Here is a 17,218-nt window from a genome sequence, read left to right as displayed (position 1 = left end):
AAATTTGACGAACTGACTTGTTGGAAAGGTGGCATCCTATGACGGTGCCACGTTGAAAGTGACTGAGCTCTTCAGGAAGGCCATTCTACTACCAATGTTTGTCTATGGAGATTGCATGGCTGTGTGCTTTATTTTATACACCTGTCAGCAATGAGTGTGGCTGAAATAGAGGAATCCACTAATTGGAATGGGTGTTCACATGCGTTTGCCCATGTAGTATATGTGAGAACGCTGTTCATTGCCTACAGCTCAGCGTTCAACACCATAGTACCCTCCAAGCTCATCACGAAGCTAAGGACCCTAAGACTGAACACCTCCCTCTGCAACTGGATCCTGGACTTCCTGACGGGCCACCCCCAGGGGATGAGGGTAGGCAACAACACATCTGACACTATGACTCTTAACACAGGGGCCCCTCAGGGGTGCATGCTCAGTACTCTCCTTGTACTCCCTGTTCACCCAAGACTGCCTGGCTGCACACGACTCCAACACCATCATTAAGTGTGCTGACGACACGACGGTGGTAGGCCTGATCACCGATGGCGATGAGACAGTCTATAGGGAGGAGGTCAGAGACCTGGCAGTACGGTGTCAAAACAACAACCTTTACCTCAACATCAACAAGACAAAGGAGCTGATCATGGACTACAGGAAACGGAGGGCCGAGCACACCCCCATTCACATCAATGGGGCTATAGTGGAGAGGATCGAGAGCTTCAAGTTCCTTGTTGTCCACATCACTAAGGCTCTATCATGGCCCACACACATCAATAAGGTGAATTTGTCTCCCAGTACCTGTTGGAAAGTAGATTGAACCAGGTTTTCCGATAAGATTTTGCCTATGCATTGCTTTACTGCCGATGCAAGCATACCCATAACAGGATGCAGCCACCACCATGCTTGAAAATATGAGGAGTGGTACTCAGTGACGTGTTGGATTTGCCACAAACGTAACACTTTGTATTCAGTACATAAAGTTAATTTCATTGCAGTTTTACTTTTATGCCTTATAGCAAACAGGACACATGTTTTGGAATATTTTTGTTCTGTAGAGGCTTCCTTCTTTTCACTCTGTCACATAGGTTAGTATAGTGAAGTAACTTCAATGTTTTTGATCCAATCTCAGTTTTCTCCTATCACATCAATTAAACTCTGTTTTTTCTAACCTTTTAGGCAAGTCAATTAAGAACAAATTCTTATTTACAATGACGGCCTAAAGTCACACATGGCTTCATGGTGAAATACGCTTTAGTGGTCTCCTTCCTGTATCTTTGGAGTGACACACCATCCAAAGGGGTGTGATTACGCTCTGAAGGCCCTGTACATATTTACCTCAATTACATTAAGCAGACACTCTTATCCAGAACGATTTACAGTCGTGAGTGAATACAATTTCATACTGGTTGGACTCCGGCGAGATTTTACGGAATCGCAGAAAGATCTGACGAGAACATCAAAGCAAACGTGAAGGACATTTGCAGGAAGACGAGCGAAATGTTGTTGCAGGTTCTCTGGATGTAGTGCACCGCCTGGGTAGGCTGAGAGATGGGGAGAACAACCAGCCACCGCGACCAGTGATCATGAGATTCATCCCCATGACAGCAAGGGATCTGACATGGAAAAGTGCAAAGAAAATGGCTATTTAAAGAACAACAACCTGAGGTTCAAGGAGGACCTGACAACATTTGATAAAGAAGCTCGGAATCGTCTGTGGCTAACGATTGCGAGAGCAAGGAAGGAGGGGAAAAGTGCATACTTTGCGGGAGCCAAGGCTTTTGTTAATGGAAGGGGAATTCAAAATCACTTATTTAAATCAAACCACGTTTTATTTGTCAAATACTTCGTAAACAACAGGTGTAGACAAACAGTGAAATACTTACTTACTTTTAAAAACGTACTTGTATTTCTCGTCACAACAATTCAAATAGAAAGAAAACAGAAATAGAAAATTAAAACCACATAAAAATAAAAGTAATAATAAATACACACGAGTAACGACAACTTCGCTATATAACTGGGGTACCAGTACCAAGTCTGGGTGCTGGTCCCGTGTAGCTCAGTTGGTAAGGTATGACGCTTGTAACGCCAGGATTGTGGGTTCAATTCTCGATCTCTAAAATATTTATAATGTAATGTTTATTACTATTTCTGATTATTTTCTTCAAATTAACTTTAGCTTATCTGTCTCCTGTTATGATAATATCTTATGTTATTTTTTTTATTCATAATACATATGTTGCTATATAAACATGATCAAATATGATTCAAATATTTACTTTGAACAGCATTGGTTGGTTTGTAATTAGTTAAATATTGTGGCAGCTGAGAGCGAGGTGTAGGGAGGAATGGGCGGTGGATGTGGGTGTGTTCAAGTCGATAGTTTAAAATCCTACAGAAATGCGCACGGCGCTTTGGTTTGAAGAGAATACGCCATATTGATTCACCGTAGACTTCTGCTAACCGTTTTCAGTTAGCGGCTTGAAAAGGACCTGGACTACTCTTCTCAATGGTCCTCGTTCGGTTTGGCGTTAGCACTTCTCTGTCTTTGTAACCCGGTTTACTAGCTCATTTATTTTGTCGGAGCAGTCGTACATTTTAACGGTCTCATTGACTTGCTTGAAGTGGGTTCAGAAAAAAGAAGTTGAATGGATCCGAGGGTGGCTTGGATTCAGCCCGAGCAGAAAGGACCTGCAAACGCATTTTGGATGCAAGTCTGGGAGACTTCTCAGGTACGAGCAAACTCCGGCCAGCATCTTCATAATAATCAGAACTACAACCTGCATTTGAATTCTCCAGCGTTGGACGTTTATAAACATGTTGCGGCAAAGGGCAATAGCATGTGCACCAACACCACCACTGGTCTGAGCAGCAGCAGCCATCACGGTATTTCAAAAGGCACTACTTCTAACCACGGCACTGCGTTCTCCTCCTTCGGGGTAACGTTACCGAACGGACCCGTACAGAACTCATTGACCCCGTCCAACGCTTACGGGGTAACGACAGATTTGGGAGACAGTAAAATGCCCCAAAAGACGGGATCTCTATCGTCCTTGTCTTCAGTGGAATCCATAACGGACATTACATCTTCAAACCGCTCTTTGGGAAGGATTAGTGGTGGCAATGTAACTGGAAATATGAATAAAAACGCTGGCGGTGTCAATCTGTTATTTAACTTCAGTGAAAGCATGCATAATAATGTCAACCAATACCACCATCAAAGGCACCATCAGCATCACCCTCAGTACAATTTCCAACAGAATTGTGTGAAGCGTCACCCGACTCACCCGCCTGCATCCCTAAATAACCACACTCACCATCCAGGCCGAAGGAAAAGTGACAACAAGGCGAGCACCTATGGGATGAATTACCTTCTTTCTAACTATGGCAACTATGTTAGTTCGGGGACTGGGACGCCTTGGAAGACGAGGAAATACAGCCCCGGTGTTGATGGGTGAGATGTTATTTTTGATAGGGCCATTGCCCCTCTGGAATTGTTTGACGCTAACGTTAGCTTGCTAACGCTAACCGCGATAACGTTACCTATCATGCTTTCCTACTAGCTAGACACGTTTATATTATTATAAATGTCATGCCTAAAGTCAATCCGTGTTTTGGTGTTTGTATGTTGAGGTTTATATTTTTCAGATTGATTTACTGCACGGGTGATTAGTAATCGGAATGTTAACGTTAGCTTAAATAGCTAGCTACTTAGCTAACTAGAGCGCTAATTTGACTGCGCGCTGCACTGACTAGCCAGATTTAACTTGTTAAGAAGCTATAACTAGCTAGCTAGATAACGATTTGGTAAGGTTAGCTAACAATTAGTAAGCTATTTGACAGATCTAAAGGGTTGGGTAACTTCTGGAATGTAGGGTTAATGCCGCATTCATGTCATGTCGGAAATCGGACATTTTCCGGCACGTTTACTCAGTATAAAGATACCCGAGTTTCCTACTTACGTAGTATCAGAATCAAGCAATAGGAAGATATAAGCAAATAATTTACGTTCATTTTAACTCCGAGGTCCCGAGTTTTTGATATGACGTGAAGGCGGCATGGAAGCGGTCATGGTTAGCTAACGTTGCTCTTCTTTATACACCCACTCAGGGTATTATTAACGTCTGACTCATTATTCAGTTATTAATAAAACTATAGCAGGACTTGCTAGTTTATTACATAACCTAATATTGTTGATTAGACTTACGTTATGCATGTTAACATTGTCAGCAACAAAAAACTGCCAGGTGACTTTGTTTAAGATTCTCTCTGGTCTCCATGGACAGTTGAAAGATCCATAGGTTTCATTTGAATGTAACTGTGTAATACAATGATTGGCCTCTAGTTGCACCCTTCTGGCATTGGAAGAGCATGCAGTGCCCAGACCTGAAGGCCTTAGTGTTTAAGTAGAATATTTAACAATTTCAATGGGCCATCACTGTGTCGTGGATGAAAATGTAGGCTAATGTACATACTGCAATATCTGATTGTGCTAAATTTCAGTGTATGGCTGCACTCAATCATTTTGGTGTGAAAAATGTTAAAATCCATACATATAATTTTTGTATAGTCTGTGATCAGTATGGGAATTGAAACCTCAACCATGGAGTTGTTAATCCCATGCTCTTACAGGACTATGTAATGATTTTGAATGTTGTGAGGGATGCTGAGCTTACTGGGAAGCCTGTCTCAATGTAGACATATATATATATATATATATATATGCGCTTCCATAATGGTCTTGCTTTCTTTGAGAATACCTACCATGTAGGTGAACTGATGACATTTAAATGAATGAAATCCTGAAACAGAAAATGTAAATCGACCAATTATTTGACTGGTTTAGTTTTGGGTGAGCAACTGTGTGTGTATTAACCCTCTCCCTGTCCCCCCCAGTCTCCATGAGGAGGTGGTGGACTTCTACAACTTCATGTCTCCCCGACCGGAGGAGGCTGCTATGAGGAAGGAGGTGGTCGACAGGATCGAGACGGTCATCAAGGAGCTGTGGCCTACTGCCGATGTGAGCACACACACCAGAGCTGGGGGTTGAACTGGGACATCAGACTTTTTTCCCTAAAATGATTTGTACAGTATAGGTTTTTTCAAACTCTTTCATTCCCCTGCTCTCTCAGGTGCAGATATTTGGCAGCTTCAGCACTGGACTCTACCTACCTACAAGGTAAGAGGGCAGTCTTGTTGTGATGTTTTGGCTCAGTCTTGTTCTCCGAATTTGCCACAAGTGTTTGGCCACCAGTTTACTTAATACCATCTCTCTCTCTCTGTTGCCACAGTGACATAGACCTGGTGGTGTTTGGGAAGTGGGAATGTCCCCCGTTGCAGCAGTTGGAACAGGCCCTCCGGAAACACAACGTGGCGGAACCTTTCTCCATCAAAGTGCTGGACAAAGCTACAGTGAGTCGCTCTTAATAAAAATACATGCCTGTAATCTGTTGGAATAACTCCAATGTTGTCCGAACTGATAAACAAGCAGATGGTTTGCTTTAATAATGTAGGACAAGTCTGCACCAGCTAATGATTGGACCTAATTAGTGACTGCTTTAGAATTGAGATGGGGAACGAAAGCGAAATGGACGTTTAAATAAACTTTTTCAGAAATTAAGTCACAATGTTTCTCTATTCTCTCTCCCAGGTGCCAATCATCAAGCTGACTGACCAGGAGACTGAAGTCAAAGTGGACATCAGCTTCAACGTGGAGACTGGAGTCAAAGCTGCTTTCTTTATCAAGGACTACACTCGGGTGAGGACACTAGCATTTATAGTTCCTTTATTTTTATTGGAGACCTGAATGGCTATAATGATCAGAGCAACAATTTAAAACGTGTTCCCAGTTGCAGTGGCCTATGAAAGGAATAGAAATGGACTTCCTGACCACTGACGCTCCCATATTGTAATTGTTTCAGTTAAATTTGAGGCTAATAAATACTTACTGAAATACTGTCCCTGTGAAATGCATTTTCTATCACTAGCAACAGAAGCACTACTTAACCACTTCACAACTATAGTCCACAACATATTTATTTAACATTTTGCTCTATACTCCAGCATTTTGGAGTTGAGATGTTTCATATCAGGCAAGTACAGAATGTGCACCTGCACAGTGGGGCTGTGACGATATGGTCATTGTAGTTATGCAGCACAGAAACTTTAACTATTTGCTTAATGAACACAACACCTCCCTTCAGGTTAAACTAGTTTAATAACCGATAAAAAAAACAACATGGCGGTTCATCGCTCATCACTACTTTCCATAATACTAATGAGTATTGCACAGTGGGTCAGAGTGGTGCAGAGTATGGGAACGGAGCGTGCCCAATTTGATTGGAGCACGGGGCGAGTTTCCCAAAGGCTGGAGCGTCAGCCTTCTTGCCCGCTCCAATTTCACACCAGTAGTGCTCACTTCACGAGGTCAGGGCATGCCTGGCCCAGCATACAATTGTAGTCTACTTGGGTGCTGCTATAGCCCCTTTCTTTAACTACTGTCATGGAGTTTACTACATATTTTCATAAATAAACTAATAAAATCCACAGGTGCAAAATCACAGTAACTTACAAAGAGGAACAAGAGTACGTTTGATGTACTATCCACAACTAAAGAATAATTGGTGAATCTGAGAAGACTCATCCCGAAAGCATGATAGCACATTCACATAGTAAGTACACTAACAAAGGAATGAGGTGTATCATTGTAGCAAAGTATTTATGAACAAAAACATCTGCTCTCAAGTTAAGTTATTTTCATTCTATTATCTACAATAGGTCATAATTGAATTTGGGCCAATAGCCCTGGCATATTACCTCTTTCAAGGAGCTTTCCATTTTGATAGGGTTATTTTGCTTGAACATTTACAGAATGTAAATGCAGAAGCGGGGAACCCAGGCAACAGTGAGTTGCAGTAGTCCAGACGGGAGTGGACCTTGATTAGGACCTGCGCCGCTGCTTGTGTGATGTTGTAGAGCATGAACCTGCAGAAGCGAGTCACTGCTTTGATTTTTGCAGAGAAGGATAGGGTGTTGTCCAGGGTAACGCCAAGGTTATTTGCACTCTGGGAGGGTGATAATGGAGTCTGAGACGGCAGGCCTTCCCCGGAAGGAAGGGCAGCTCCGTCTTGTTGAGGTTAAGGCCTACCTATTGAAGGAGAAAAAATACTTTCAATTCAGTGAGCCTAATAAGGCATTTTTTGTTTAATTTAAATGTAATTCTAAGTCACAGCCTATATGCACAGTAAGAGTCAGGGGGAGATCTGGTGATGGGCGTATAATATACAGTCAGTAAAGGAATGTCTTTCTGACATGTTCTGTATTCAATTACATAGCCGAACATGCTTCTGGCACCAGAGGCATAACTTTAGAATGAGTCATTGTCCCGCTGACCTTTTACAATTGTAGCCCCAAAATCAGCATATGATATAACATGACAACCTGTGAAAATGAGGAGACTCATTTTATTTAAATTGTGATCCCCATACTAAGTTACATATTTTTCATTAAATGGAGACTTTTCCCTCGTCTTAATTGAAAATTCTCCCCTTTTTTTTTAATCTGTGCTCTGTTCCTCAATGACTGTAAATTAAGCAGAGATTTTATATCTCTCTCGTTCTCTCCTCCTACAGAGGTATCCCGTGCTGCCTTACATGATCTTTGTGCTGAAGCAGTTTCTGCTCCAGAGAGATCTCAATGAGGTGTTCACCGGAGGAATCAGCTCTTACAGCCTCATCCTGATGGTCATCAGCTTCCTCCAGGTACACACGAACACTAGTATGACATGGGGCTGGGCGGTACACCGTAGTTTTACTATATACCTGTATTGATGCACGGACCGGTTTGGATTTTTACTTTACTTTCTATAACAGTTTTTGAATGTTTGGTTTGTTAAATGTGATACTTCGCTACTTGACTCACCGCTCACTCTCTCGTGCCGCTTTCCACGTAGTCTTAGACCTGCCCCCGCCAATCAAGGAGAGCGTTTGCTGTTCCTCAACCACGAGACACTTGCGTTCAGTCTGCATGGTCAATGCAGCACATGCAAGAATGTTGATGACAATGATTCTGTTTTCACTTTTCTTCTTAATATAATTCCTCTGGCATTCTGTAATTGCACTAGTAGTTTGTTAGTTGCTAATGCTAATCACTAGCTAGCTAATAATTGTTCTAAGTCAGAGTAAACATAATTAGCTATCCAGCATGATAATACCTGTGATGGCGTAGACCTAAATCAGCATGTTTGTGCAACAATTTCTTCTAAATCAAAAGAGGTATACGCAAAGCATGAGTAGGTTGGCTACATGAAGTAGTTAAGAGGAAACATTCAATGTAGCCAGTGATTATAGGGTGCCCAAGGAAACGGTTATCAACACTTTGGTTCCTATCCTGTCACAATAACTCCTCCCTGGCATTTTCATTCGTTGTCATGTCAAAAACATCTAAAGTGCCCACTATTATATTCAAACTTTAGAATTAGAATAATCATTCTATTTCGATAATTCCAACAGTTTTCAACCAAGTGTTTTGCTCTATATCGCAAGTCAAATCGCAATTGCAATATTTGGTTTAAAATGAGGCCTAATTGTCTGCCCATATCGTGCAGCCCTACGTGGCAGTGTGGAAATTATCTCAAATGAATGCAGAAATGGATGAAAATGTAGAATTTTGGGGGTGGTTGAAGTTGAATTGAACAGTGTAAACCAATCAGAATGGAGAAAGACTAATTTGAAATCACTTGTGTTTTGCCACCCTAGGGTCAATAACTACTCGTAAAGCAAATTTAGAACTTTTATTATTCAAAAACATAAAATATCCCCATACTGTAACTTTTTTGTTATACCGTGATAGACAAAATATATCGCCTAACCTTAGTTTGACAGTGTACAATTACAACGCTTAGTGTTGTTCTAACTCCTATGCCGATTCTCTCCCTCCCTCCGTCTCTCTCCATCCAGCTCCACCCAAGGATTGACGCCAGCAACCCCAACATCAACCTTGGCATTCTGCTGATTGAGTTCTTTGAGCTTTATGGGCGCCATTTTAACTACCTGAAGACAGGCATCCGCGTCAAGAACGGGGGGGCCTACATGGCCAAGGAGGACATGATGAAGGTTATGACCAATGGCTACAGGCCCTCCATGCTCTGTATAGAGGACCCACTGATGCCAGGTGGGGGGTGTGTGTGCGCTGGACTGAGTGTTTGGTTTTCCATTAGTAATGGTGTTGGCTGTAGTTTGTATGGGCTGATTAATTAGTAGTTTTTTTGCCTTTTGTTCCAGGTAACGACGTTGGCAGGAGTTCGTACGGAGCCATGCAAGTCCAGCAGGTTTTTGACTACGCTTACATCGTCCTCAGTCACGCCATGTCACCGCTAGCACGCTCCTACCCAAACAAGGACATTGACAGGTTCGTTCCTCCTCTTTCAGAATGTCTTCTGGATCCATCCTGGATCCATCCGGCCTAGAAATATTTGTAAATTAATAAGTGCAACTGTTTTCAAAGTAAAGATTGTCAAATGAATACGGTGGTTGTGTTGGGAAGTGTAACTGATCCACTGCTGTGCAACGTTTAAACCGTTCCCCTCATGTTTCTCACTATCCCTGCAGCGCTTTGGGTAGGATAATCAAGGTGACACAGGAAGTGATTGACTACAGGGAGTGGATCATGACGAAGTGGGGGGGCAGGCACCTCGCCCGTATGGAGAGCCAGGGTAAGAGCAGTGTCTGTAACCTCTGCGTACCATGTTGACAGTCTTGTATGGCAGGTTCTGTAGGTATATTAGCCTGTGTGTGGAGGGTACTCTTTGTCTTACATGGCCGTTTTGGAAGTGTGTATAATAATCTGTTTCTCTGTAGGTTCCCTCCTGGATCAGGACCCAGCAGGGTGTGTGTTGGGTGTAGGTGTGGAGGAGCAGAGGGACTCTGTTTCCCCTCACAGTGCAGACTCTCCCATGTCCCTTTCCAGTCCTCACCAACACTCCTCAGCCTCCTCTGTCTCTTCACTGTCTGGGTCAGACAACGTAAGGACAGAACACACACACACTGCAGTCTTTATGATGGTATTAATTGATTGACAGCTGGCCATGTTTTAACCCCTCCACTGCTGTTTGTTCTAGGACTCTGATTCGACACCCCCGGCGCTGCCCCTCTACCCCTTTCAGGCTTTGGGTATGACTCTACCCCTGGGCCTGGCACTGGGAAAGGCTGGCATCAACCAGCACCACCTCATCATGTCCCCTGGCTCACAGGTAGAGAACCTAGCATCTACTGACCTTTATTTGTTTTCAGGGATGGGAGAGTTTAACCTATCAAGATTTTCTGGGAGTGGGAGATTAAAGATAGACTCCCCAATGCACGAAGTTAACACAATATCGGGCCCATTTCCACAACTAAGAGCGTTGAAGCGCAAGGCTAAACTACTGTGCTGTTTTGGTCCCGTAGTTACCACGTTGTACCAGGGTGAAGCGCATCCGTGCATATCAACAGATAGTTGAAGTCGGAAGTTTACTTACACTTAGGTTGGAGTCAATAAAAATCATATTTCAACCACTCCACAAATTTCTTGTTAGCAAACTATAGTTTTGGCAAGTCAGTTGTGCATGACACAAGTAATTTTTCAGACAGATTATTTCACTTCTGATTCACTGTAATTCCAGTGGGTCAGAAGTTTACATACACTAAGTTGACTGTGCCTTTAAACAGCTTGGAAAATGATGTCATGGCTTTAGACGCTTCTGATAGGCCAATTGACATCACTTGAACCAATTGGATATATATATATATATTTTTTTTTTAAATTGTTTACCCCGTTTTCTCCCCAATTTCGTGGTATCCAATTGTTGTAGTAGCTACTATCTTGTCTCATCGCTACAACTCCCGTACGGGCTCGGGAGAGACGAAGGTTGAAAGTTATGCGTCCTCCGATACACAACCCAACCAAGCCGCACTGCTTCTTAACACAGCGCACATCCAACCCGGAAGCCAGCCGCACCAATGCGCCGGAGGAAACACCGTGCACCTGGCCACCTTGGTTAGCGTACACTGCGCCCAGCCCGCCACAGGAGTTGCTGGTGCGCGATGAGACAAGGACACCCCTTACCGACCAAGCCCTCCCTAACCCGGGCGACGCTAGGCCAATTGTGCGTCGCCCCACGGACCTCCCGGTCGCGGCCGGTTACGACAGAGCCTGGGCGCGAACCCAGGGACTCTGATGGCACAGCTGGTGCTGCGCCACCCGGGAGGCCCTCTGTGGATGTATTTCAAGGCCTACCTTCAAACTCAGTGCCACTTTGCTTGACATCATGGGAAAATCAAAAGAAATCAGCCAAGACCTCAGAATTTTTTTTTGTAGACCACAAGTCTGGTTCATTCTTGGGAGCAATTTCCAAGTGCCTGAAGGTACCATGTTCATTTGTACAAACTAAGTATATACGTAAGTATAAACACCATGGGACCACACAGCTGTCATACCTCTCAGGAAGGAGACGCGTTCTGTCTCTTAGAGATTAACGTACTTTGGTGCAAAAAGTGCAAATCAATCCCAGAACAACAGCAAAGGAACTTGTGAAGATGTTGGAGGAAACGGGTACAAAAGTATCTATATCCACAGTAAGTCCTATAGCGACATAACCTGAAAGGCCGCTCGGCAAGGAAGAAGCCACTGCTCCAAAACCACCATAAAAATGTCAAGACTACGGTTTGCAACTGCACATGGGAACAAAGATTTAACTTTTTTGGAGAAATGTCCTCTGGTCTGATAAAACAAAAATATACCTTTTTGGCCATAATGACCATTGTTGTGTTTGGAGGAAAAAGGGGGAGGCTTGCAAGCCGAAGAACATCCCAACCATGAAGCGGCAGCATCATGTTGTAGGGGTGCTTTGCTGCAGGAGGGACTGGTGCACTTCACAAAATAGATGGCATCATGAGAAAAGAAAATGATGTGGATATATGGAAGCAACATCTCAAGACATCAGTTCAAGCTTGGTCGCAAAAGGGTTTTCGAAATGGACAATGACCCCAAGCATACTTCCAAAGTTGTGGCAGAATGGCTTATGGTCAAGGTATTAGTGGCCATCACAAAGCCCTGACCTCAATCCTGTAGAAAATTTGCAGGCAGAACTGAAAAAGTGTGTGCAAGCAAGGAGGCCTACAAACCTGACTCAGTTACACCAGATCTGTTAGGAGGAATGGGCCAAAATTCACCCAATTTATTGTGGGAAGCTTGTGCAAGGCTACCCAAAATGTTTGACCCAAGTAAAACAATTTAATGGCAATGCCACCAAATACTAATTGACTGTATGTAAACTTCTGACCCACTGGGAATGTGATGAAAGAAATAAAAGTTGAAATCATTCTCGCTACCATTATTCTGACATTTCACATTCTTAAAATAGTGGTGATTCTAACTGACCTAAGACAGGGAATTTTTACTAGTATTAAATATCTGGGATTGTGAAACCTGAGTTTAAATGTATTTTGTATGATAACTTCTGACTTCAACTGTACCATGACTGTTTACACAAGCAGCCCAATTCTGATCTTTTTTTTCCCCTAATTGGTCTTTAGACCAATCACATCGTCTTTTTCAGAGCTCGTCGGCTTGGTCAAAAAGACCACTTTAGTGTATAAATATCAGAATTGGGCTGCATGTGTAAGCACAGCCTACGTGAGAGCGATGTCTTTCATCGTGCTCATCTTATCTGCGGTGCTGCTCGTGCCAATGTCATAATTCCAAGTCTACCTTTATTGTAAAAAATCCTTTATCTTTATCTTAAGATTTGTCGCCAGAGAAAGTATATATTTTCTATAAAATAATCCATCCAGGCTGTCTGTTTTAGTACTCATTTCCCACTAACAGGGATTGTGAAATGGTGATCTAACACAGTTTGTGATTGGATTTGTGAGAACTGAAAATGTCTTCTCTCCCCCCTCTCCAGGCGTGTATGTCTTTGCCCGGTGCCCTGACGATGCACTCTTTACCTGGCAGACAGGTGGGTATAGACGGGCACCACCTCCCCCCCTTTTTCCACATGCCCCCCCCTACCCATCATAACCCCCATGCCCCCTCCAACCCCCAGCCTCTGTCCAGCCCCCACCCTGCCAGCCACACACACCAGGTAGGCGCCGTCCGCCATCACCGCATACGCACTATACATGGAGAACCTCTTTCTCCTATCTTTCTTTCTTCTAATACTCTCCTCACCTCTCACTTTCTGCTTTCAACTCCTCTTGCTTTCACTGATTCTCTCCTCCCCTTCACTTCCTCTGTTCTCTCAATCTGTCCCTCTTGATTTCATTGTTGTATTGTATATCTGCCAGATTGATCTGAATATAGCATTCCTTTTGTAGACTAGGTTTCAAACACTCAAAATGCTTTGAATTCTAACACTTCATACCTTTTTCTCTCTCCAGAACGGTCCCAAGTGTCAGATGAAAGGCTTCCACAATCCAGCCGTGGTCCACAGTCCCGCCCTGGCCAACCGTGCACACACCCACCCTCTCACACACGCCCACACACACTCTCACACACAGTACCGCAACACCTGGAGGCGTCGGAAGAGGGACAGCTTACCAGTTAGCCTGAGCAGATAAAAAGACATCTCCCTTCATCCCTCTTTCCACTCCTCCATTCTGACTGATTGGGAGGACAACTTGACGGGACAATGCCCCCTGCTGTTCAACTTAAAGACAGGCAGGCAGAGACCAGACCAGCATTGGGATTCATTCAACACTTTGGGCTGCTGAACTTGGGCTGCGGATAGGGAAAAAGGTGTAGCTCTGGGGAAACTTTCCGTTTCTCGCTCTCTCTCCATCGCTCTTCATCTCTGCATGTTTTTCACTGCGCAACGAACCAACGGCCAACGATACAGGAATGAGCGGTGCGGCTAGAGAACAAAACGCAACCCCGCCCAACGTGCACTCTGACCCCAGAACCTTTCTGCTAGCTCTCCAGTCCTTCACTTTCTGTTTGGGATCCACATTTGTTTGTTTTATTTTGTTCCGTTAATGTCTTATTGTTCAATTTGAATATTATTTTTAGCGCTTTGCAGTTTTTCACTTACGTTTGGTGAGACTGAGGATAGTGACATCTTTGCCAGGTGAGAGTTGCGAAAGCCCAGTGTCTTATGGGAAAGTGTTTATTTTTGTTTGGTCTTTGACTGGGTTACGTTGTCAAGGCGACAACCTTTGTTCTTGAACCCTGCAGCCAAACTGCGTCTTTTTCAGTGTTCACACAAGGAACGACGGTTTCTCATTTGTGCAATAACATGTTCTATTTTTTAAGTAAATGTTTATTTAATTTTTATTATGTATGTAAAGGAATTGTTTTTTAAGATTGTTTTATTTTTGTATTTTTAGTTTTATGGCAGAGTTTACAGAACCTTTGACCAGGTGGCCTCCGAGAGTGTGTGACGAGAGCGTGCGTGTCAATTGGTGAGCTGTGCGTGTCTTGTTGGAGTGTCGAGGTATAATCGACCCCACCCCCCCCATTGGTTGTTTTATAATGTGATTCAAAGGGGGTAATTAGAAGTATCTAAGTCACTCCAGACTATTGAGATGCATCTTATTGTTAGACAGGTTAAAAAGTCTACAGTCCCACTAGATGGATCTCTTGCTATAGCAGACTGAGCTCACGCCCAATACCCTAGCTGTTGTTTTTAAAAACAAAACGTTCTTTATTTGGCGTGTGTGCTTGTATCAGTCATAGGATGACTTGCGTTCACCCAACGTTTGTGCCATTTTTGCTACTCAGTCCTCGCTTAGACTAGGGCTGAACTTCTATCGCAGGAGTTTGGCACAAGCCCAAGTACATATTGTATTCCCCAAGTGTGTTTCTGTTGGATGTATGTCTCTGCTGTTGTTTTAAAGATATGCATGGTCTCGTGCGTATGGGAGGTGGAGTTAAAGGGACAGACAAACTGACCTGAACTTGAAGATCAGAGCGGTGCCAAATGGAACCCATCCGCCGATATTGTGCATTACTTTTGATTGGGCCAGTGGGCTCTGGTCTAAAATAGTGCACTACATAGGGGATAGGGTACCATTTCAGATGCACCCTAAAAGACTAGGTGCTCTAAAGGGTCTTTCCTCATAGCGGGGGAGAGAGAAACTTCTGGGGACTTCCAGGACTGTGGAAAGGGAATAATTTTGATTCCATTCTGGAATCTTGTTGGTACTTCCGCAAGTTTGCAATGCCTTTTCGTTCTGTTTACTTCAGTGTGTGTGTGTGTGTCGTCTCTGCAGACATACAGCCGCATATATATATACACACATACACACGCCTGTGTGTGACTGAGGAGCAGTGCGGTTGCTACACAGACAGCGTTATTACTATGCAAGTGGGTTATTTTTGTGTGCCCCATTTCTGTTTCCAATGACAACCACTGCTTGTTGGATTGAAGTGATGTTATTGTAAACTCGAGTTTGACTGACTAGGCCTGTGTGATCGGTGGGCTAGGCTAGATGGTTGCTAGTCAGCCTCAGCCCAGTTACAAGTGAACCACAACTCTTGCATCCTGATGTTTTGTATTCCTATCTGTTAGTCTATGGAAGGGTGTGTGTGTGCGCCAGTGGTCGGGTATCTGTCTCATCTCAGAGCGAGGGAATAGCAAGACTGGTTTCAAATGACACCCTATTCTCTCTCATACAGTGCATGCTATTTAACCTTAGCGCTGGTCTAAAGTAGTGCCCTACATAGGGGTTAGGGTGTCATTGTAGACTACCACTTGATGTCCCGCCACTTTTAACCTAACGGCTAGTATGAAAGTGCACATGGGGAGCGACTTGCACTCTGTAGTGGATGACTTCATACCCTCCCTAGTGCACTACAGTCCTCTACACTGAGATTGTGTTAGGAGGCAGTGTCAGTCTAATGTTAGTATAGCAACTTTTACCCACCAATCGACCTGGCTAATATACACCGCCTTTTTTACAAGGTGTCGGTCTCCAATGGCACCCTATTCAGAATATAGTGCGCCACTTCTGATTAGATCTTTGGTTTCTTGTGGAGGGTAGTGGGGCTATATAGGAAATAGGGTGCCATTTGGGACTCGTCTGCTTTTAGTGAATAGAACCAGCGTCTGTCAGAAGAGCTCTAAAACACTATCTCTGGTTGGAGTTTTGTCAATGCTGTCAAAGATGTCCACAATTTTTACAGATTCTATTAAGACTGAAATGCGGTGTGACGTCTATGGATTTAACTTGAATCCCAATTGTCTACACGAGCTTCCTCTCCTCATCTACTTTCCTTTATTTGATGTGAAAGAAACTGGAGCAGGTGAAAGCCAATCCCTTGGTAGATCCACCATTTTATTTTCATCTATTTAGATCAGTGCAGATTGGAGAGAAAGCCTCTTTAGACTATTGAGAACACGAAACACTTGCATCACAATGAGTGATTTTAAACTTAACGGACGCCATTTTGTGAAAGGTGGCGGCTCCTCTGTCCTGGCCAACTAATCTGAGCAGGAACTCCTAAAATGGCTGCCAAACTAGCAGTGGCCACGGAGTGACAGCCTGGCTTTTGTTTTGAACATTTTTATGTACCGGTATATTTTTTTCTATTTTATTTTTTAATAAACTTCTTAAAACGGGCAGTTACAGTGATCTTGTTTTTGTATGTGCATAATTTGGTTGCATCTTGTAAAATTAATCATTGGATACAACTAAACAGGTAGTGGTTGGAAATTAAGATGGATTAAGGCTGAATCTGTACGTACAACTCAGTCCAATTTGATTGAGTTCAGGTGGGAAACATGCGTTAGGTTTATTGCTTTATTTGAGACGTTTTGTCAGGAGTCCCTTTACAAGACACAGGGAAAGGAAAAGGTCACTATAAACTTAGTTCAAATGTACTTCTGCTTATCTTCACTAGGTGGCACAGTAGCGTCTCACCCATAGCCTTGGATCCAGTCAGCAACATGTCAGATGTACTGTAGATGTTCTGCCAGACTATTCCTCAAGAGTATTGAGCCAGGATCATCCAGTACAGCGAATTCTCATTCCACATAGCTCTCCCTAAACTCTTGGATTTTGAATATCTGCCAGGTTAGGATTGTGTACTGTCCTACTAGTCTGTATCTGTGGCAGATTTCAGCTCAGTCTGGTTGCTTCCTCGACCAAAGCCAGAAATGTGAGTAGAGGGATGAGATCCTGATATTAAAAATGCAGTGGAACTGGCTTCGAGGTTCAGTGTTGCGTTTTGAGGGTTCTTCTGACTC

General features: G+C 43.4%; 1 protein-coding gene across 2 annotated transcripts; it reads left to right on the top strand.

Annotated features, from left to right (window-relative positions):
- Window positions 1-2,340: 2,340 nt before the first annotated feature.
- tent4a (terminal nucleotidyltransferase 4A) lies at window positions 2,341-16,594 on the top strand. 2 transcript variants are annotated; one of them, XM_036970876.1, is made up of 13 exons: window positions 2,341-3,451; window positions 4,894-5,017; window positions 5,130-5,176; window positions 5,289-5,409; window positions 5,648-5,755; window positions 7,629-7,757; window positions 8,955-9,168; window positions 9,279-9,405; window positions 9,606-9,709; window positions 9,855-10,018; window positions 10,115-10,246; window positions 12,938-12,991; window positions 13,413-16,594. In XM_036970876.1, exons 1-13 carry the CDS (start codon window positions 2,646-2,648, stop codon window positions 13,590-13,592), a joined length of 2,310 nt encoding a protein of 769 aa, XP_036826771.1. In that variant the 5' UTR covers window positions 2,341-2,645; the 3' UTR covers window positions 13,593-16,594. The 2 variants fall into 2 exon arrangements, with proteins under 2 accessions (XP_036826771.1, XP_021415801.2); XM_021560126.2 differs by having other exon boundaries at window positions 12,938-13,117.
- The last annotated feature ends 624 nt before the right edge of the window (window positions 16,595-17,218 follow it).

This window comes from Oncorhynchus mykiss, chromosome 32 (genome assembly GCF_013265735.2).
Source record: "Oncorhynchus mykiss isolate Arlee chromosome 32, USDA_OmykA_1.1, whole genome shotgun sequence".
Classification (NCBI taxonomy): Eukaryota; Metazoa; Chordata; class Actinopteri; order Salmoniformes; family Salmonidae; genus Oncorhynchus; species Oncorhynchus mykiss.
Note: the sequence above shows the minus strand (reverse complement) of the source record. Positions and strands in the feature narration are given on the sequence as shown.